Source organism: Felis catus, chromosome B3 (assembly GCF_018350175.1).
Source record: "Felis catus isolate Fca126 chromosome B3, F.catus_Fca126_mat1.0, whole genome shotgun sequence".
Taxonomy (NCBI): domain Eukaryota; kingdom Metazoa; phylum Chordata; class Mammalia; order Carnivora; family Felidae; genus Felis; species Felis catus.
In genome coordinates, this window is record NC_058373.1 from 30,861,517 (window position 1) to 30,884,852 (window position 23,336).

At 42.4% G+C, this 23,336-nt stretch overlaps 1 protein-coding gene across 3 annotated transcripts in view; it reads left to right on the forward strand.

Annotated features, from left to right (window-relative positions):
• Window positions 1-21,119, forward strand: part of PTPN9 (protein tyrosine phosphatase non-receptor type 9) — an 82,808-nt gene extending 61,689 nt beyond the window's left edge. For all 3 annotated transcript variants that reach the window (XM_045059008.1, XM_045059009.1, XM_023255050.2), the window contains 6 exons: window positions 4,997-5,090; window positions 10,766-10,832; window positions 15,570-15,648; window positions 16,815-16,965; window positions 17,390-17,597; window positions 18,387-21,119. In XM_045059008.1, coding sequence (XP_044914943.1) covers window positions 4,997-5,090; window positions 10,766-10,832; window positions 15,570-15,648; window positions 16,815-16,965; window positions 17,390-17,597; window positions 18,387-18,601 — 814 coding nt within the window. In that variant the 3' untranslated portion in view covers window positions 18,602-21,119. The remainder of the gene's footprint in view (window positions 1-4,996; window positions 5,091-10,765; window positions 10,833-15,569; window positions 15,649-16,814; window positions 16,966-17,389; window positions 17,598-18,386) is intronic.
• Window positions 21,120-23,336: the final 2,217 nt, after the last annotated feature.

Below are 23,336 nucleotides of genomic sequence, written 5' to 3' on the forward strand. Positions count from 1 at the left end.
TATATATAACTGTTATATAAAAGAAAGAATTTACAATAATTCATTTACAAAATGATGGGGCGCCTGGGTGGCGCAGTCGGTTAAGCGTCCGACTTCAGCCAGGTCACAATCTCGCGGTCCGTGAGTTCGAGCCCCGCGTCAGGCTCTGGGCTGATGGCTCGGAGCCTGGAGCCTGTTTCCGATTCTGTGTCTCCCTCTCTCTCTGCCCCTCCCCCATTCAAGCTCTGTCTCTCTCTGTCCCAAAATAAATAAATAAACGTTGAAAAAAAAATAATTAAAAAAATAATAATTCATTTACAAAATGAAAATAGTAAATAGTACCAAATATAAAATAGTACCAAAGGAATGATGAGGGGTGCCTGGGTGGCTCAGTTGGTTAAGCATCTGACTTTGGCTCAGGTTATGATCTCACGGTTGGTGGGTTCGAGCCCCGAGTCAGGCTTTGTGCTGAGCCTGGAGCCTGGAGCCTGGAGCCTGCTTCAGATTCTGTGTCTCCTTCTCTCTGTCTCTCTCCCACTCACGCTCTGTCTCTGTCAAAAATAAACATTAAAAATTTTTTAAAGAAAAGAAATGATGAAATTAATGGCTGTCTCCAGCCTTACCCTCAGTTCTACTAGGTGTCCATTTTCTTTTCTTTTTTTTTTTTTTTTAATTTTATTTAGAGTGAGCACGAGGGGGTAGGGGCAGAGAGAGAGGGAGAGAGAGAATATTAAGCTAGTATTCTGTAAGCTAAGCATGGAGCCCAATGGGGGCCTGATCCCAGGACCCTGAGATCATGACCTGAGCTGAAATCAAGAGTTGGACGCTTAACCGACTGAGCCACACACGCCCTTAGGTGTCCATTTTCAACTCTTATAGTTGTTTCTTCTCGTATTTCTTCTATGATTGTAAATAAAGTCCTTATAATGCTCTTTATTGATTTTTGTGGTTGGTATGCTTTGGCTCTTACACTCTTTCTCCAATTCCCTTTTGACTGTTTTTCCAATATAATTATGTCACAATTTTTTATTAAATCAGTAGTTACTGTTCACATTATTATGACTATGAAATTTTTTCTACTGCAGAACTAAATGGGCTTCTAGGAAATCAAATATATTAAATTTTATTAATTCAATTTTTTTGTTTCTTTTGGAGTTAATTACCTAATTTTTAAATTTGTTTTTAGTTTTCCATGTTCGTAGCTTTATTTTTTCCCCTATGCTTCATTAAATTTATTTTATACTGTTCTTAGTATTTTCCAAGTGGTCAAATATATCACATGATGAATTGATTGTTTGTTTTCCCCTGGAGTCCTCACTTGCAGAATTTTTAGGTTTTTTTTTTTTTTTTTTTTTTTTCTCTAGTCTCAACTGAGGTTGGTGTTGTCTGGACTTGCTCCTCAGCTTTTTCCTGATTTCTCTCCTCACTTTCCTTTATTGGTTCTTGGTTAATCAGTCCCCCATCTTCTTTCTTCACTTAAATTTTGGTAGAGCATCGAATTCCAGTTGGAAATAATAACAGAATTTTTTTTTCTATTTTTTTTTTATTAATATGAAGTTTATTATCAAATTGGTTTCCATATAACACCCAGTGCTCATCCCAACAGGTGCCCTCCTCAATGCCCATCACCCACTTTCCCCTCCCTCCCACTCCCCATCAACCCTCAGTTTATTCTCAGTTTTTAAGAGTCTCTTATGGTTTGGCTCCCTCCCTTTCCACCCTTTTTTCTTTTTTCCTTACTCTCCCCCATGGTCTTCTGTTAAGTTTCTCAGGATCCACAGAAGAGTGAAAACATATGGTCTGTGTCTTTCTCTGTATGACTTATTTCACTTAGCATAACACTCTCCAGTTCCATCCACATTGTTACAAAAGGCCATATTTCATTCTTTCTCATTGCCAAGTAGTATTCCATTGTGTATATAAACCACAATTTCTTTATCCATTCATCAGTTGATGGACATTTAGGCTCTTTCCATAATTCGGCTATTGTTGAAAGTGCTGCTATAAACATTGGGGTACATGTGCCCCTATGCATCAGCACTCCTGTATCCCTTGGGTAAATTCCTAGCAGTGCTATTGCTGGGTCATAGGGTAGGTCTATTTTTAATTTTCTGAGGAACCTCCACACTGCTTTCCAGAGCGGCTGCACCAATTTGCATTCCCACCAACAGTGCAAGAGGGTTCCTGTTTCTCCACATCCTCGCCAACATCTATAGTCTCCTGATTTGTTCATTTTAGCCACTCTGACTGGCGTGAGGTGGTATTTCAGTGTGGTTTTGATTTGTATTTCCCTGATGAGGAGTGACGTTGAACATCTTTTCATGTGCCTGTTGGCCATCTGGATGTCGTCTTTAGAGAAGTGTCTATTCATGTTTTCTGCCCATTTCTTCACTGGATTATTTGTTTTTTGGGTGTGGAGTTTGGTGAGTTCTTTATAGATTTTGGATACTAGCCCTTTGTCCGATATGTCATTTGCAAATATCTTTTCCCATTCCGCTGGTTGCCTTTTAGTTTTGTTGATTGTTTCCTTTGCAGTGCAGAAGCTTTTTATCTTCATGAGGTCCCCATAGTTCATTTTTGCTTTTAATTCCCTTGCCTTTGGAGATGTGTCAAGTAAGAAATTGTGTGGCTGAGGTCAGAGAGGTTTTTTTCCTGCTTTCTCCTCTAGGATTTTGATGGTTTCCTGTCTCACATTCAGGTCCTTTATCCATTTTGAGTTTATTTTTGTGAATGGTGTGAGAAAGTGGTCTAGTTTCCTTCTTCTGCATGTTGCTGTCCAGTTATCCCAGCATCATTTGTTAAAGAGACTGTCTTTTCCATTGGATATTCTTTCCTGCTTTGTCAGATTAGTTGGCCATACTTTTTGGGTCCAATTCTGGAGTCTCTATTCCATTGGTCTATGCGTCTGTTTTTGCGCCAATACCATGCTGTCTTGATGATTACAGATTTGTAGTAGAGGCTAAAGTCTGGGATTGTGATGCCTCCCGCTTTGGTTTTCTTCTTCAATATTACTTTGGCTATTCGGGGTCTTTTGTGGTTCCATACAAATTTTAGGATTGCTTGTTCTAGCTTCGAGAAGAATGCTGGTGCAATTTTGATTGGGATTGTGTTGAATGTGTAGATAGCTTTGGGTAGTATTGGCGTTTTAACAATATATATTCTTCCAGTCCATGAGCACGGAATGTTTTTCCATTTCTTTGTATCTTCAATTTCCTTCATAAGCTTTCTATAGTTTTCAGCATACAGATCTTTTATATCTTTGGTTAGGTTTAACAGAATTTTTAAAACAATCCCTCTGTATTTGGTAGCAATGCTACTAAATCATCTGATTTTATTCTTAAGCCTTCTCAAGTCTTTTTGGACATTTTTAGATAATCTCTATCTTTCCATTTAGAAATTTCACAATGATATGCCTTGCTTGGTGTAGGTCCCTTTTTTTTCATTCATTTTGTTGGGTGCTTGATAGGTTCTTTCACCTGAAGGCTTGTGTTCTTTAGTCGTAGGACTATTTGTTTTTTTTTTTTTATATTAGCTCTTTTTCTTTCTTTCTTTCTTTTCTTGTACTGTATCAGTTCTTTACTTCTGGAATATTTCTATCAGCCTGGTTGGATCTCCCAGAGCAGAGATTGACAAACTTTTTCTTGAAAGGCAAAATAGTAAACATTTTAGGCTTTTGGGCCTTATAATCTTTGTTGCAAGTATAATAATCTCTGCTAGTACTGAACTGACAGGCTTGGTTGTGTTCCAGTAAAACTTCTATTTACAAAAACAGGTTGGCCAGGCCATACTTTGCTGACTCCTGCCCTAGAATGATTGTCTTATTTGACTAAAATTTTCTCATCTTTTTTATCACTTTGAATTTTTGTTTTATTCTGGAAAATTTCTTCAACTTTCTCTTTCATCTCTTCTATTAAAGTTTTATATTTTGGATACCATTTTTATTTTCTAAGAGCTTTTCTTCTCTGTTCCTTTCTCGTAGCATCCTTTTCTTATTTCATACATAATCTTTTTCTCTCTGAGGGTGTTAATTATAGCCTTTTAGAACTTATTTGCTCTTAATGATTCTCTTTTGTGCTTTTTCCCTGCCATGTGTTTGACTGGTCTCTTTTTTTGTGTTGGAGCTTTCTGTAAGTACATGGAGGTTCTTGGCTGTAAGTACTCTATACTTAGGAGTGGAGTCCTTAAACCCTGCTTGGAAATGCTGTTTGCATGGGTGATCTTCAAGTTTAACTAATCAGCTAGCTAGTCGTTGGTGTATTCCAGATGATAGAATTCTTTCATGTTAGGGGTATTCACTTACTCCAGAGAGGAATTCTCCACTCTCTTGCCCGTAGGGTCCAAGCTAGGATATAAGTGTAAGACGGGAGAGGACAGGGAGATGAGGGCAGGGGATTCTCATTTTCTATAATTCAGCTTTTCATTTATTCCTCTGTTTTTAGCCCTGTGCCTCACGTTGCCTTCCAAGGTGTGGGAGTTATGAGAGTGAGCCATTGTGTCTCTCTGTAGATACTGCTGTGGGTCCTATTTTTCTGCATTTGTTTGGCTGAAGTCAGCCCAAATTTTTCCATCTGTTTTCTCTCTGCCAAAATAGATTTCACTCTTTGTCTGCTGATGTCTCTGCCGTCACTTTTGGGATTTGTACCGATTAGTGCCTTTATTGTCATTTTAGTGAGGCTACTAGATGGAGTGGAGTCAAACATATGTTGTCAACCTACCATGTTAAACTGGACTTAGGTTTATTAGCAGCTGGATTTTTTTGGGGGTGCTGTACCCCTATTTCCCTTTCCTTTTCTCTTTCGAATGGAAATATCTTTATTTCCACAGGAATACATACATATCATTAAAAAGGTTGAATGATATGGACTATGGATAGGCTAGGCAATGAACAGATCCAAGTCTCCACCGCCAACAGTGACTGACGTCCACCTTTGCACTGCCACACTTCGTATGCACACATACACACTGCTTCCACCTTTTCTCTGTCTTTGTTTTAGTTTGTCTGTTTCATTTTCTGCAGGTCTCCAGGAAACCTAGAGAAGAACCGCTATGGGGATGTGCCCTGCCTGGACCAAACGAGAGTGAAGTTGACAAAACGAAGTGGCTATACTCAGGTAGTCAGATAAATGCTGTCTTTCAGGAGCACTGAGGGAAACTTTCCAAAGTGAGGCTTACTGATACCATAGCAGAAAGAACATAGACTCTAAGCCAGAGAGATCAGATGTGAGTTTTAACTTTGCTATATACTAATCTGTTACCTATCAAACCATCTCACAATACTAAGCAGAAATTAAATGGAAAATTTATGTAGATGCTGATAGGGCAAGGTCTGGTATATTGTAGGTGCTTGATAAATGTTCAATGATTTCTCCTTTTACTTGTTGTAAAATGAGAGTTCTGTTGTCTACTGTGTTAGTGAGTGTATAGATGTATCAATACAAGGCAACTCTAATTGTAAGTGATTTTTCCATCTAGAAGATATGAAAATAATTTTGGACAACTAGTGTATACGTAAATATCTAGGGATAGAGTTGAAGTGGTCAATTAATTATATTATTTAATGTATTAATTTGATCATATCTGTTCATTTTAAAAATCACACTTATAATATACTAATATAGATATTTAGTGAAATTCTTCAAGTGCACCTTTAACATCAGTGCTTTGTCCTCATTTGAGCTACTTCCTGAGCCAATTGAACACAGTTTTCCAGAGCACATAGAATTTTTATTTCCTTTTAAGTGTATGGTATTGTCACTGAAAAGTTTATCCTAAGCCAGAAAAACCTATTAGCATAACACTAACACAGGTTTTTCTTTTTCATTTATCCTATATCTTATGCATTGTCTGTAGTATAATCATTTACTTATTCTTTTTTAAAGTCCTCCTTTTTTAAATCTTTATTATTTTTTAAATTTGTTTTTGAGAGACAGAGCATGAGCAGGGGAGGGACAGGGAGAGAAGGAGACACAGAATCTGAAGTAGGCTCCAGGCTGTGAGCTGTCAGCCCAGAGCCCAGTGCGGGGCTCAAACCCACAAACGTGAGATCATGACCTGAGCTGAAGTTGGATGCTTAAATGACTGAGCTACCCAGACACCCCTTAATGTTTATTTTTGAGAGAGAGAGCATGCTAGCAAGGGAAGGGCAGAGAGAGAGGGGAGACAGAAGATCTGAAATGGGCTCTGTGCTGACATGCCCCTTAAAAGTCTTTTTTTTTTTTTTTTTAATGTTTTATTATTTATTTTTGAGAGAGATAAGAATGTGAGCAGGGGAGGGGCAGGCAGAGGGGAAACACAGAATCCAAAGCAGCTTCAGGCTCTGAGCCGTCAGCACAAAGCTCGACGTGGGGCTCAAACCCACAAGCCGTGAGATCATGACCTGAGCCAAAGTGGGACGCTCAACCGACTGAGCCACCTAGGTGCCCCTTAAAAGTCTTTTTTAATATAATTATTAACAGCAACATCCAACACTTAGAATTTTGAGGTCAATGACTAAATATGTGTTACATTTCTTCTTTTTTCTTCTGATATACCAATTCTGTCTAGTGCCCTCCATATGTATATATAAAAAAAAAAAACACCATTGAGGGGTGCCTGGCTGGCTCAGTTGGTAGAGCATGCGACTCTTGATCTCAGGGTTATAAGTTTGAGCCCCACATTGAGCGTAGACATTACTTAAAAAAACCCAGCGTTGATTGAGCTTGTTGTTCAAAGCAAAGGAATTCAGATAGTGCCCCTTTAACATGACATACATTATAGGGTCTTATTATATCCCCTCTCTTTTTTCTGGGGGATAATTTTTGGTAAAATCATTGCCTTGTATTTGGGCATATATGATATGTGGGTTGAGACCCTATCATCATGGTTTTTATCTCTTTTGACCCTACTGTTTCAAGCACATAAACTGAATTCATACCCTGTCCAGGACCCTTACAAAGGGTTTTCTTGCAGGAACATTAGCTCAGAGCCTGGCTGACTTAGAGCAAGTTCATCACTATTATTGAGATCATGATAATATATGCTCTAAAGGAGTAAGAGTATGATGGTTGAGCTGAGGATCTGGAGTCAGATATCTGCATTTACCTGTCTTCTTGACTGCTCCATCTTCAGTACCTAGAACAGTACATATCAGACCTTCAGCAAATTATTTGTGAATGAATGAGTGAATCCCAGTATACCAGCAGACTATTCTAGTCATCCTGCAATTAATCTGAAGATCATCACTTGAGTTATGCTCCTTTAATTACTGCAAACATTGGCAACAGCTTTATTTCCACAGTAAATGGAGGATTCAGGATTCAGGTTTATGAGTGAATTGTTCACCAGATTTGCTTCTAGAATTATAAAGCTATTAGTCATAGTTTCTATTGAACATGGCCCATAACAAGTGTACTTAGTTTGGTTCTCTCTGCTATTTCAGTTTGCCCCAAAATCTCTACTTTATCTCTGAGGTCATTTTCAGGTTTAATTTCTGATGATTCTTCTGAAATTACTGATATTAATTCCTAGTACTCTCAGAGACAAGGATACTTACTGAAAGCTGGTTTCCTTGGTTATAAAGAAATAGTAAGTTTCCTTTAAAGAGGTGATATTTCTTTTCAAAGCATGAAGTTCCAAAAGTAACAGCCGTATGTGTGTGTGTGTGTGTGTGTGTGTGTAAGTGTGTGTGTGTGTGTGTGTATATATATATATCATACATATATATAGTGTGTGTATATATATATGTGATATATATATAATATATAATACTATATACCATATATTACTTATAGAATAGTGTTGATTGGCATGTACCAGGTAAATCCTTTGTACTTTCTGTGCCTTCTCACTTGGGTCCTGCAGGGTGTACCACTTGAATGTGCCAGGCTGAGCAGAGGATAGCTTTGACTGACTGTGGTGGGCCCTGGATTGAGCAAGTCTGGTTGGGAGTGAGTGAGGCTTTTAGCTTGCTGGGTCTGCTGCGAATGGTCCCTTAGCTCAGTGAAGATGTCTCAGTCAGAGTAGAACACACTAGTAGTATGAGGTCAAAATCAACTGCTGTGAAAGGAGAAAGCGGGAAACTCTTGACTAAATAATTTGTGGGAGGACGAGGTAGACTGGCTGCCTAACAGACACATACTCAAGTAACGACCATGAGATGGAGATGTCTTCTCAAGGTGGCTGTGGATACTGACAATTCAGACTGGTTTCCAAGTGGTAGAACCCAGTGGAGAAGAAGTGATGGATTGGGGAGTCACTCCGACCTCTCCAGAGTAGAGTGGAGTATGTGCTTTCTCTAGGTTAACATTGGACTTTTTTCCTTTTGTCCTCCTATATCCCTTCACACCCTCTGCTATTCATCGTAACTGGTAGATCCCCTCAACTAGTTATACCAAAACTTGACACTGTAGCTTCATCCGTGTTTCTCTTTTATCAGCTTGGATTAAAGGACATTGGCAGAGATCTTGTGAGAAGGTATAATAAAAATAATAAAGACTAAATCCTATTTAATTTCCCTGATAGCTAATGATGTGGAAGTAAATAAGACTGACAACACTGGGAGATTAGAGAAGGCCCCCAGAAGAGAATTGAGTCAAGAGCTGTTCATTGAGACGCCTCTGAATTTGTCTGGCTATTGCTTTGTGTTAATTCAGGTAGTAAAGGAGTCTGGGTGTTTGGCCCATGCTGTTGATGGTCCTGGATATGAGGTATAGCTTTCTTCCTTCTCCATTCACGCTTTGCCTTTTGTGTGTGGCAGCATGGACAGGATGATCCTACTCAGGTTGCTTGGCTTGCCTCCCTTTTGGTTTTGAACCAGTGCTACAAATCTTAATGGACTCCTTTTTCGGTAGTTAACATCTTTGTTGAGATGTAATTCACATACCATACAATTTACCCATTTAAAGTGTATAATTCAGTGGTTTTTCTTACATTCACAGAGTTGGGCAACCACTGCAATCAACCTTAGAACATTTTTATCACCTGAAAAAGAAACTCCACACCCTTGGCAGTCACACCCCATTTCCCCCACAATTTGTCTACTTTCTGTCTCTAGAGATTTGCTTGTTTTGGACATTTCATATCAATGGAATCTTACAATATGTGGCCTTTTGTGTCTGGCTTCTTAACTCAGCATGTTTTCAAGGTTCATCTGTGTTGTAGCATGTAGCAGTACTTCACTCCATTTATTGCTAAATAATACTCCGTCGTATGGATATGCCACTTTTATTTATACATTCAGCAGGTGAATACCATTTTTTGGCTATTATGAATAATGCTGTTATGAATATTTGTGTAAGTTTTTCTGTGGACATATGTTTTCATTTCCCTCAGGAGTGGAATTGCTGGGTCATTTGGTAACTCTGTGTTTAAGCTTTGGAAGAACCGCTGGACTGTTTTCCAACATGACTGCACCATTTTACATTCCCAGTAGGGGCATATGAGGGTTCCAGTTTTTGCACCATCCTTGCCTATATTTGTTATTATCCACTTGTACCTGTAGGCATCCTATTGGGTATGAAGTGGTATCTCATTGTGTTTTGTTTTTTTGTTTTTAAGTAGGTTCCATGCCCAGTGTGGAGCCCCATGTGGGGCTTGAACTCATGATCCTGAGATCAAGACCTGAGCTGAGATCAAGAGTCGGATGCTTAACTGACTCAGCCACCCAGGCGCCCCACTTATTGTGGTTTTGATTTGCATTTCCCTGATGGCTCATAATGTTGAGCATCTTTTCTTGTGCTTATTGCCATTTGTGTATCTTTAGAGAAATGGCTATTCTGATCCTTTGCCCATTTTCAAATTGGGTTGTCATGGGCACCTGGTGGCTCAGTTGCTTGAGCGTCCGACTTCAGCTCAGGTCATGATCTCACAGTTCATGAGTTTGAGCCCTGCATTGGGGCATTGCTGACAGCTCAGAGTCTGGAGCCTGCTTTGGATTCTGTGTCTCCCTCTCTCTCTGACCCTCCCCCACTGGTGCTCTGTCTCTCTCTCTCTCTCATAAATAAATAAACATTTAAAAAAATAAAAATAAAATTGGGTTGTCTTTTTAATATTGAATTGTGAAGGCTCTCTATATATTCTATATACAAGTCCCTTATCAAATATGTGCATTGTGTGGGGTTTTTTTACTCTTTTTTCTTAAGTTTATTTATTTATCTTGAGAGAGAGAGAGAGAGAGAGAGGGAGAGAGAGCATGAGCAGGGGAAGGGCAGAGAAAGAGGAGAGAGAGAATCCCAAGCAGGCTTCCCACTGTCGGTGCAGAGCCCGACGAGGGTCTCGAACCTGTAAGCTAAGCTGCTAGATCATGACCTAAGCTTGAAACCAAGAATCAGATACTCAACCAACTGAGTCACCCAGGTGCCCCTTTTTTACTTTCTTGATGGTGTCCTTTGAAGCACAAAAGTTTTCCATTTTAATGTAGTTCAGTATATCTGGTTTTCTTTTGTTGCTTGTATTTTTGGTGTCATGGCTAAGAAGGTTTTGCCTAACCCAAGGTCACAAAGATTTAACCCTATGTTTTCTTCTAAGAGTTTTGTAATTTTAGCTCTTACATTAGGTAATCTGTTTTGAGTTAGTTTTTGTGTATAGTGTGAGGAACAAGCCAGCTTGATTTTTATTTTCTCCTGCATGTGGGTATCCATTTGTTCCAGTAACATCTGTAGAAGTTAAGTTTTGAACTGACGCTTTCCTCACTTTCTGCCTGACAAGAAGAGAATATCTACACGTTGGGTTTTATTTACCTAGTATATAATTTTCCCATCCAAATGGTATATTCCACACAACTGCAATGATATTTCCTTTTTATCATTAGACAGATTACATCAATGCCAGTTTCATGGATGGCTACAAGCAGAAGAATGCTTACATTGGTACACAAGGTAAGTTAGTCTGCCCCTCAAAGTTGGTTTTTTGTCATCTATCTGTGATTTCTTGCACCAGATGATTGCATGGTTTTTAAAGGAAATGATCATTTGAGGTGATGTGGCCACTAGCTCCCGGCCTTTCATAAAGACTGAGGGTTATTCAGGAAGGCAGAGGAGAGGTAGAGTTTCTGTACCAGATATGCTTGGAAACTCGCTGCAGAGATAAACTGGAGATTTGAATATAACACTGCCACAAGTTTTTGGATTGTGTATTACCAACCCAGGGGAATGAGACACCAGAACTCAGTGGCCAGTGAGATGCTCTTTGTGTCCAAGAGGCCAGAAACAGCAGTGGGACTTCTCAGAGATTCAGTCCAATCTGTGAAAGGGTGTTGCTGTCCTAAGAGACTTTTGCTGGTCCCTGTGCCATCAGAGAGCACCCAGCAGTCTTCTGACATGGATAGTCTATACTAGTTGACTACGAAGTACTGGACTCTAAGAAGATTTCAGATAGAGTTTCTATAAATGCTCCTTTGGGCCCCAGTACTACTCCTGACCTGGCCTCTGCCATCTCAAGGAGAATACCAAGTTGCCTTCAAAGAGGGTGGGAAGAGATCATAACACAGGAGCACGTAACAGACACCCTGTGGGCTTTAGGCCCTTTGACCATCGCTGACCATGGCCAGCAAGAGATCTGGCAATTACCTCTTTAACCAAGTGATCATACTTAATATCACCAGTAATAGATATTATGCCTCTGTTGTGATACAGTGAGAACTGTACAACATAACTTGTATTGTTTGTGGCCAGTTTTTAAGTCTAAACCTGATCATGAAAAATAAACCAGACAAATCCAGATGGTGGGACATACTAGAAGAAAACTGGCTTAGACCCTGCAAAGTTAATGCCATGAAAAATAAAGGCAGGAAACTGCTCTAGGTTAAAGGAGACCAAAGAGATAGGATAACCAAAAGCACATTCCCATGATTGGAACCTCAGTTTAGAGAAAAAAGCTATTAAGGACAAACTTGAGACAATTGGAGACTGTGTATTAGATAATATTATTGTATCAGTGTTTAATTGCTTTCAGTGTGATTAATGGTATTGTTATTGTAATGGTATAGGAGAATGTCTTTGTTATTCTAAATATGTGCCTAAATATTTAGGAATAAAATGTCATAATGTCTGGAACTAACTTTTAAATAGTTCTGTTAAAAAATATTCTTGTGTATGTATATACAAACAAATGTCTTATAATGATAGCTAAAAATGATAGCTTTCTAGCTAAAGAATATATGAGTACATTGTAGTATTCTTCCAACTTTTCATCAGTTTCAAATTTTTCAAAGTAAAAGTTGAGGGAGAAAAAAATGGATTCTTGGTACATTGTTAATTGGTCTGATGGTCACAGGTTTATATTTTCCCCCTAGAAGGGACCACTCGCTCCAAAAGGAGTCCTTTCAAGACCCTAAGAAGAAATGAGAATTATCAGGAAAGATTTTTGGTATACAGGATATGATGTGATCTGCCTGAAAGTGGGGGCTTTGTTGAGGAAGATGGCCTTGGCATGGTTGGACTTATGGAGGGTGAGGATTGGCTCTAGGGTGCCTCAGAATGCTTCCTTCTCGGATTTGTGAGGCAAAGCCACTGCTTAGAGTTGTAATTTATGCAGGGATTGGATCCTTTAGGGCAGCTTTGAAGGACTTGTCCAGAAGAAACTCCTCCAAGAGTATGAGAGAGATTTTTTGAGTCAAGCAGAGATCACCTTTGGACAGAATCAGCACTCTCTTAGGACTGGAAAATGGGGTCTTGTGATGTGGAGAAGGCTGATTTGATTTGCCTGGCTAACTTTCTTGGCTATATTGAGTATTCTGATTATAAAATTTTATTTTATTTTATTTTAATATATTTATTTTTGAGAGAGAGAGGGAGTGCACGTGAGTTGGGTAGGGGCAGAGAGAGATGGAAACAGAGGATCTGAAGCAGGCTCTGTGCTGACAGCAGAGAGCCTGATGAGGGGCTCGAACTCAGGAATCGTGAGATCATGACCTGAGCCAAAATCAGATGTTTAACCAACTGAGCCATCCAGATGCACCTCTGATTATCATTAATAATAATATTTCTACAAATAATGTCTGTCATCTCTTGAGAGTATCTATTATATATTAGGTATATAATCTTCATCCAATTATTACAGAGACTCTGCAAGGAATGTTTATTAACCCAAGAACAAACTGAAGCCCAAAGAGGTTAGGTGATGTTGGATCACACATGTAGTAAGTGGGAGAGCCCGGATTTGAACGTATGTCTGTTTGATTCAAAAGTCCTTGCAAGCCAAGTCAGAGGATTGTTTCACCCATGTCAGCATAAACCACTGATCTGGGAAGTGCAGTTTTCCCTTCTAAATTTCTCTGATGCCTTGGAGGAAATTCTGACCCTTCTTTGCCAAGCGTGAGTCTGAGTAGTATCTGGGTTGTAGGTGCGCTGATTGGCAACACCATTTTTGCCAGTGATGTAAATGTGGAAGATAAAGGATATGAGTGCTGCTTGGTGCAGAATAGTGGGATGTGGACAAGGCCAGGAGTCAGAGATGGGGAAAGGGAGTTCTTAGTATCTGCTTCACATGCATCCGATGGTAATGGAAGTGCATTGTAGAAAATTTAGAAGATGGGATGAAATTCAATCATAACGCTAAGACTCAGAGATAATGTTAACATTTTGCCACACCTCCTTCCAAACTGTTTTCTGTGTGATCAGATAGATACAGACATACAAAATAGCTAACAAAATGGGCTCTTGCTATATATTACCTCTTTTTTCATCTGATGGTATCTTGTGAATACCTTTTCATAGCAAAAGTAACAGGTCTTACAAAATCACCTTTATGGACTGCTTAAATTGGGGATAGGCCATAATTTAACTAATCCTCTCTTGGTAGACATTTAGCTTGTTTCCAAGACTTTATATGCTTTTGGCAGTGTCCACTTCTGCCAAGAGGGAATTCTAGTATCATGAAACATTAATGCTGCTAAAAGGCGTGAGCAAAAGTGGCAGTGAAACCAGCACACTTCCAGGACAAAATTAGCCCTTAATATTGCCCTTCTTCCCTGTAAGCAGAGGAGGAAAAAGCACGGGAAAGTGAAGCCCAAAGAGGTTAGGTGATGTTGGATCACACATTGAATTACCCCAAGTGATTAGCTCCATGATTAAAAGGGAGCTGGTGGCCCACAGGTATCTTCCAGGTTTCCCCTGAGCGCTCAGCCCTGTGAAGTTCTAACTCTAAAAAGGGAACCTGAAAAAAAATAATAAATAAATAAAAATAAAAAGGGAACCTGACAACGTGACTCTTACCCTCAGTACCATGTTTGCCGAGACATGTTTAATTCTCACAAAGTAAAATGACTAATGTAAGACCATGTGAATTAAATGGTTAAGCCGTTTTGATCCAGCTGTGCCATCAAGAGCTATCTATATTGTGATGAAGGAAGTTTTTAGAAAGATTCAACTGGCAGGGGCATCCAGAATAGACTGAGAGAGAAAGAGTCCTATTCAGAAAGGTAAACCAGGGGCGCCTGGGTGGCGCAGTTGGTTAAGCGTCCGACTTCAGCCAGGTCACGATCTCGCGGTCCGTGAGTTCGAGCCCCGCGTCAGGCTCTGGGCTGATGGCTCGGAGCCTGGAGCCTGTTTCCCATTCTGTGTCTCCCTCTCTCTCTGCCCCTCCCCCGTTCATGCTCTGTCTCTCTCTGTCCCAAAAATAAATAAACGTTGAAAAAAACAATTTTTTTTTTAAAAAAAAAGAAAGGTAAACCAGAATGATATAGTAACTTTGGCAAAAGATGATGTGGTCCGTGTGGCAGTGAAATTGGGCCGGGAGAGCAAGATGGGGACAGAAGGATAAAAACCAAAACCAATTCAAAGGCAGAAAATCTCTAGGACTTGGTGGCTGCTCTGGGAGATAAAGGAAATGGATAAGTCAGAGTTGACTTTTTAAAACTGAGTGATTTACAAATGCCAGTACTGTTAACAGACATGGGAAAGTAGAGAGAGAAAGCTCATTTTGAAGGAAGAGATTGGATTGCAAGCATGTTGGGTCTGAGGAGACCCATGATGGGATATGGAAGGGGAGTGATTCAGTAAGCTACTGATGTTTATAAGCTTAGGGGAGATGAAAGCAGCTAGAAGTGTGTACATAGTAGATACCATCTGTCTGGATGTGCCAGCTGAAGCCCTGATGGTAAGGCTCTTGAGAGGGTGTGTAACAGTATTTCTCAAACTATAACCTACCTACGGCTTCAACTGGGATCTTGTTAAAATGCAGACTGCACATTTCTTTCTTTTTTCTTTTCTTTTTTTTTAGTTTTATTTGATAGAGACAGAGACAGTGTGAGTGGAGAAAGGGCAAAGAGAGAGAGAGAGAGAAAGAGAGAGAATCCCTAGCAGGCTCCATGCTGCCTATGCAGAGTCCAATGTGGGGTTCAGACTCTTGAAACCACGAGATCATGATCTGAGTGGAAACCAAGAATTGGATGCTTAACTGACCCAAGAGCCCCAGATTGCACATTTCTAACACTCTCGCATATAGTGCTGGTGCCAGTGGTTCAAGGACCACCCTGAAAAGCAGGGATGTAGTGAGAAGGGCAGGGAGCTGGTGTCTGTACTTGGGAGTTACTAGTTGGGAGAAAACCGGAAATGCCTGAGAAGGAAAGAAGGGCTTCCCAGAGTTACGTTCCTTGTCTTCTTCTTTTACTCCAGGCCCTTTGGAGAATACCTATCGTGACTTCTGGCTCATGGTATGGGAGCAAAAAGTCCTGGTGATTGTCATGACCACCCGGTGAGCCCTCTTTCTTCCAACTGCACTCTGCCCCCACCCTGTTTGTAAGCATGGAGGATTCCAGAGGGGATTCAACTTTTAGAGCAATGAGGATTAGAAAAGCCATGGCAAAGAGTTTGAGATGTTTTAGCTTTTTCTTAGTGGACCCAGAATTAACATAGCCAGGGAATGGTAGAGATTGATAGATCTAACTTGAAAAAACTTTAATCAATGGCTCTGGTGACCCTGTGCCAGTTATAGGCTATTCCAAGGTCCTGGGAAATGTGGGGTAATTCACTTTTAATCTGCTCCCTACTTCCAAAGGGCAGCTGTCTTCCTGGCTTCTGAATTACCAGTTCCCCTCTGCTCTCCCCTTCCTTTCTACTTTTGATCGTTTTTCTGCTCATTTGTATTTCTGCCTATAAGAGAATTGCAAAAAGAGAGATGAAACATAATAGGTCAGGCAGGGAAGCTCTTGATGCAAAGAACCCTTTTGAAATTTTGGTCTGCATATCTGCCACAACCTTAGGATACAAATTCATTAGTATCATCATTGTCATTATGATAACGATAACCTATTTCAGATGAGGAGAAGAAAGTTAATGAAAATGTTTGCTCAGTTCCCTTTCTCGTGGCACTGTCACAACCGCCTTTGATCTGGAGAGATGGTGGTGGAAGAAGGACCACCATGGAGCACTTTGGAGCCACTAAAGGGCAGTGACGTGGATTTTAGACCTTTACCCAAACCTCATGCTGGCTCCCAGGAGCTGTGCCTTTCCCACTCCTCTCAGCCCAGGGCCCGTAATGGGGAAGGGAATGAACAGTGGCTGAGACACAGGACAGAGAGTTCAGTGTGGCCCACCACATTTCCTCTACTGTCTTTTTTTGTTCACCCAGTATTTATCCCAGATGTGTGAAGAGTACCAAGAAGTATCAGAAAAGGGGCCAAATGGTGTAGCAGGCACTCAATAAATGTCTGCTAAGTGAGTACATGCAGAAAATTAGCTATCATTATATGTGTTTAGAACGAAGGTGTTCTTCCTTTCCTGCCCAGAAGCCAAGATACCGGTTAGAAGCAATGCAAAAGATGACATTGCTGCTAGGGGTACCGCAGATCATGGGGACAGCGGGCTTACTGCTGCGGAGAGGGAGGACAGAAGGCTTACCTTGCTCTGTGTTGTCTTCAGCTTTGAGGAGGGCGGCAGGAGAAAGTGTGGCCAGTACTGGCCTTTAGAAAGAGACTCTCGGATCCGATTCGGCTTCCTCACGGTGACCAATCTAGGCGTGGAGAACATGAACCATTATAAGAAAACAACGTTAGAAATTCACAACACGGAGGTAAATCCCAGTTTCTATTTTCTCACTTTTTTTAAGCTGGAGGAGAACCTTTACTGTAAAGAAAATCTCCAGAGGGAATAGGCAGGATTCCAGGCAGCTTATAAGTTACTTTCATTTTTCTGGGAACAAGATCAGGATATTCAGCTCAGAGCCAATAGAGCCATATTGTCTCAACCCAGCAGTGGCATTACTTAGGAATAAAAATTGTAAGAAATCTGGATCCTCCGATATAGAGAATTGTGTCCTCTCCAGACACTTAACCTTTCTTTTGGGTTTGTAGAGAAGCGATTGTGGAAGAAGTTAAGGGTGGTAGGCAGGAACCTTGGTGGTGGGGATACCAGGGTGTTGAGAATATAGAAAAGCCAAAGGTAGTCAGGGCAAGCGGAAATGACCTCATTAACTTTTGCTTCTTTTCCCATTCAAGGAACGGCAGAAACGCCAGGTGACCCACTTTCAGTTCCTGAGCTGGCCAGACTATGGTGTCCCTTCCTCAGCAGCTTCTCTCATTGACTTCTTAAGAGTGGTCAGGAACCAGCAGAGGCTGGCCGTCAGCAGCATGGGTGCACGTTCCAAAGGGCAGTGCCCTGAGCCACCCATTGTGGTCCACTGCAGTGCGGGCATTGGCAGGACAGGTAATGCACCTGATGCAGCAGCTCCAGAGGCAGTAAGGATGGGAGTAATAACAATGCTCTTACTGCCAATTTGCAAGAATTTGATCCAGTGGTGGTGAATCGCCATGAAAGTTCCTCCTTATGTACGTTTGGTATCCCTGGTGCCAGCTGTACTGGCCAGAATACACTTGACAGGCCAGGCCCCTAGGGTTTGATGCTTTATACCTCCCGTCAGCATGATGGTCTTCTGACCCCATCACTGTCACCTGGGTGTCCCAGGGAGTGCAGCTGGGCTGTTGCTTCTTTCCCATCCCCCTCCCTAAGGACATCCCCACCCTGTGCTGTGCTCTCCATTCTGGAGCTAGTTAGCAGCTTTTGCCTTAAGGGGATGTGCATGGCAGGGACTGCTGGCCTTTCTAGTTCAGAGGTCCCTTTGGGAGAAAGTCAGGAAGAATAGGTTTGTGTTAGGTCTCTGTGGAAAAGTTGTGGAGTCTCTGAAAATTAGGGGCCAGGTGTGGGAATGCTGTCATTCTAAGATTAAAGCAGGCAGTTCCTATCTGTCACCTTTCCACCTACTCTTCCTGTTACCTCCATACTGTCCTGAGAGACAAGAGGCCTTCTCACTTCTCTGGACTCCCAACAGTCCAAAGTGACCTTCTCCTCGAATCCTTTCAGGCCTAAGGCCAGCTGGCTTCCTGCCATGAGGCACCCTGCCTTTGAATTCATTCATCCAACCTGCCTGGGTCATTTGGTACAGGGAGGGATGCAGGAGAGCTAGACCAGGTATGACCACTTTTTTCCTTCCTTCAGGTACCTTCTGTTCACTGGACATCTGCCTGGCACAGCTGGAGGAGCTTGGCACCCTTAATGTGTTCCAGACAGTGTCCCGCATGAGGACCCAGAGGGCCTTCAGCATCCAGACCCCTGAGCAGTACTATTTTTGCTACAAGGCAATCCTGGAGTTCGCAGAGAGGGAGGGCATGGTGCCCTCCAGTCACAACCTCCTGGCCATGGAGGGTCAGTAACTGTCCCACGATCCTCCTACCTGCTGGCCATCCTTCCTTAAACTACCCTGGACACCGCTGAGCCTGTAGGTTGCCACCAGTTACGCTGAAGCAATGGACCAACCTTTTACTTGTGTCTCCTGGCGCACTCGTGCACGCAAGGCAGTCTTTCCCTTTGGCTAGATAGATGTGGTGAAGTTGCCACTAGAAAGGGCCAGCAGCAATGTGTTCTTAACTCCTAGCACCTGCTATCGAACTGTGCCTTATTAAAACCAAATTGTGGCTATCGGTTTTTGCCAGGGGCCCCGAGGTAAGTGGGGAAGGAACCTCCCTCCCCCCTTTCCCAATGCCATTCTCCTTCTCGAGGTCTCTTTGCCATTCCTTCCCTTTGCTAGGATTTGATGGGGAGGTTTGGTGTGAGCATCCACCCTCCTTCCCAGAGAGCTTGACCAAGTTACATACTTTAGAGAACGTCCCCAGTGCCAAGCACGTTTATACCTAGGGCGTGTATTCCAGTCTTTTCTGTCATTCTCTGTGTGTGTGTGTATGTGTGCGCACTTACATGTATGGGTCCATATGTACGTGTGTATATAATATATATTGTATGTGATACTATGGTCGTATTCTATAAATACATATACACAGAGATACTCCTTTGTAGACGTTCCTGGGGTTCCGTGTTGCAGTTCAGGACTGCTTGCTTCTTGGACCCTACTGTTTATCCTGGACTAGCTGGGGTTGGGGATCATATCTCTTACTGTCAGACCGCAGAGTGGTGGAAAAGAACACACACATCCACTCTTCATGCTCCTGCCACAGGCCTTCATTCTCACATAATGACTTATCTCTTTCCAGGAGACTGCCTGTTGCAGCCGAGAATTCTGGTTTGTGGTGACACTGGTTTAACTCAGCATGAATTGCTCTTATCTGATGATTTTACTTTGTTTACTTTGCCAATTTGAGGAATAGACCTCCACTGTGATTCCAGACCCCTCTTTCCTCTCACTGTCCCTTGGAGCTTGGGGTCTGGGAGTAGAAATGAACTCACTGAGCAGTCAGAGCCAAGAGCAATTGGTACGAAGTCTTAGAGGGAAAGAGAGGGAAACTAGGTGTGGGAGAAAGGAAACTACTATGAGAATCCCTCCTTGGGAGTGAGCTTTTTCTTTTCTAGAAAGTTCCTTTCCTTACGCAACTTGGCCCTGTCCACTCAAATGCCCATCTCTTCCTGCCTAGCAGCCTGCCACACTTTGGAGCTCAAGCTGGGTGGGTTCTGTGTCAATAAAAAGCTTGACCCCTGGCTGGGTGAGGCAGTTCCCTGCAATCACTGTTTGCCCCCTATTCACCCAACCTGTCCCTGTCTGCTCCCGGCCTCCCCAGCCTGATGTGCCAGGGATGGAATCAAGAGTCCCCGGCACTCCACATTCCCAAGAAAATCCCAGGAACCCCTAAACCTTCCCCCATCACAGATGAGGTTGGCAGCTGATCAGACCTCAATAATTTTATACTGTAATAAGCTCTTTGAATGTATATATTCTTATTTTTACAATCTCTTCATTTTGTATTTAACGTCAATGGACTGAGTCAGATTCAGAAAATAATTGTAAATGTTCATATTCAATATCTTATAGCGATACAGTTTTGTATTTACATATAAATATACCGACATGATCAAACCCTTTTAGCTTCATCAATTTAGTAGCAGTCTGGGGCTGGGAAGGTGAGGAGGGGGTCCAAGAGCTGGTCCGGGAGGGATGGGGAGGCAGGGAGGGACCCGAGGCCTGGGAATCTGAGACTCAGTTCTCAGAGCCATCTACCTTGTCCATAGGCCATGGCCCTAGCTCTGGGCTGGCAAAGGGAACCACCAGTTGAATGCTTGCTGGGTGCCAATCTCTTATGCTCGGTGCTTTCCCCCCCATCACCTCATTCAAACCTAGCAATAATCCAGTGAGATTATTATTCTCACTACCTTCTATTTCTGTATAGATGAGGAAGGTAAGGTCCGGAAGATTACAGTGATTTGCTCTGGAACTGGAGCTCAGGTTGGTGTGCTTACAAAGACTTTGGCCTCTTCACCAAATTGCCCTTTCAAAGATCAAGATAGTGTTTTGACCTAGGAAACCAGAGGGTTTTTTGTTTTTTTGTTTTTGTTTTGTTTTGTTTTGTTTTAGCTCTCCTTGCAGAGCATAAACCATTCTTAAATTCCAGGTAGTTGATCCTGGCCCCATGATGCATGTTGGGTAACAGAGTTGGGGACTGATGCTCCCAGGTAGAACCTCCTGGTGTCAGGTCCTGAGGTCTCCAGAGTACCAAAGGGATCATCCTCCCAAGGAAACACCATGTATAGGGGTACACTGGTCTCTGTGGGAAGATCTTCCATCTCTCTTAGAATGGAACCAGGAGCTTTGTCCATGTAGCACCACTCCCTGTGCCATGTAGCTACTCCTTGTTGACCAGTGACAGCCTGCCCAGTTGGGACAGTTCTGGCCTGGAGAGTGTGCAAATATTGGGATGTTCTTAATAAAAGTCATAGCAGCCAACATTTACTGGGTCCTTAATTCTATTCCACAAACTATTCAAAGCGCTTTCTAGATGTTATTCACCACCCTCAAAACAACCTTTTGAGGTAGGTATTGACCAAAATAAAACTGAGGCACAGGAAAATTTAATTAGCCAATCAAGAATCCTGGTCATCTGACTCAAAAGGACCTGCTGTTCACTCCTACTAAAGTCCCTGTAAGGATCCATCTCCTGACCTGCCATATTTCTTGACTTTCTCACTTCAATCATGAGCTGAAGTGTAGAATAAAAGACTAAGCCAGTCCTTTCCCTGGATGAGTCTTTGTTCTGTTGGCGGCAAGCAAACATAAGAGGTGAACAGAGATACTTGAAATCTGGGAAATCAGAGGGGTTTAGGGAAATGTGGAGGAAACAGGATTAATGATAAGAGATCTGGAGGAGGTAGTCTTGAACTGTCTTTTGTTTGAAGAGGCTGTAACCAGACCGCTCTGCAAATTCAGTAGTTATACATGAGTCGCACATCTGAGCCTTGGTGAGGTCATGACTGGCAAGAACTCCATAAAAATGCAGATTCCTGGGTCCTGCCTCGTAGGTGATTGAAAGATAGGATGAGCCAGGTTTCAGAAGCATTGTCTTAGTCCATGTTCCTGACTCTGAGGAAGGTTAGCAAATTGGTGTTTCCTAAATCTGAAAGCAAGGGATCAATAGCTTTCCCCTACTGCCGTAGTTTACTTGTAGCTTTTACCATTGTGAAGAGAGTGACTACCCAATGTGAGCCTACCTGTGCTAGGTGTTTCAAGAGGGAAGGGAAGGGGAAGACCGAGAAGGAGCTTGGATCTGTTGAGGAAGTTAAGGCTCTCACACCGGAGAATTGGTGAACAAAGCAAGAGAACTGCTGTCAAATCCTGGACTGTACAGTTGAGAACATAAGATCAAGTGTTCAGGGGAAAGAGAGCATTTCAGGCCAACTCACGCTTCTTCCCATTTGAGTGCTGTTTTTTTTCACCTAACTTACTCCCTCTAGCGATGGTCCCCCATCCTGTCCCTGTCAGCTAAGATGGGACATCTGAGGTGAAGGGTGTCCCAGGGTCCTCAGTTTAGGAGGCCTACCAGTGTCCATTTCCATGTCATCACATGCAGGTAAATGACAGAGTGGGACCAATTCTTGGGCAACTGGACTATTCAGCATTGTAGTTTGAGGGAGATAAGATTCCCAATCTTTTTTCTTAAATTTTTTTAAACGTTTATTCCATTTTGAGAGATAGAGCATGAGTGGGGGAGGGGCAGAGAGCGAGGGAGACAGAATCTGAAGCAGGCTCCAGGCTCTGAGCTGTCAGCACAGAGCCTGACACAGGGCTTGAACTCCTGAACTGTGAGATCATGACCTGAGCCAAAGTTGGCCGACTCAGTTATGCTGGCATACTGGAGTCACTTAACCGACTGAACCACGTAGGCGCCCCGAGATGCCCACTCTTAAAGCCTCTGTTCTCTAGGCACAAGCAGACACGCATATGGAAACACACATCAGAGACCTTGGGGGAGGTGCGCCAGGAAGAAAGCCTTCCTAGAGTGACTGAGCTCTTTAGTAGTTTTGAGGCCTCACCACTCAACCCCAACCAGCTCCTAGCTTCCTTTTGTAAAAGAAGGAGCCTCATTAGATGATACTACTACAGACCCTCCAACTCTTAAGGGGCTATTCTTTGATGGACAGTGTGAATTCCTATAGACAAACCATCAGGCCCTTCTCCGGTTGGGTCAGCTCCCACTTGCAATCCCTAGTTTTCGCTTTTCAAAAGTCTCTTCTTTCAAGCTGCTGCCACTTCCCCGTATTCTCTCACATCCTTCCCCACTTGGCCCCCAACTTAGAAAGCAGGTCAGGTTTCCCCTGTAATTCCCAGGCCAAGCCCTAGGCCTTAAAGGCTTCTGTGCTGCTCCATGTGGAGCTGACAGGGTGAGTCAGAGTCGAGGAATAAACCGACCAAGGTCCCAGAGTTGTCAGCCGTGGTCTTAGATTTGTCTCAGGCCTTGGTCACTCCCCACAGACCACCATTCTCTTACCAAGGGCAGGAGCTTTAGCTCCTGCCCGGGAGGGAACCTGATTTTCTCTTGGGGAGTATCTGCCCTATGGTTACCATCACAACAGTTGTGACTATCCAGTGTTGCGGACTGCGCTGCTCTTAACTGACCACAGAGAAGACTGGGTCTTCTCCACAAAAAAGAAGGATAGCACTCAGAAATC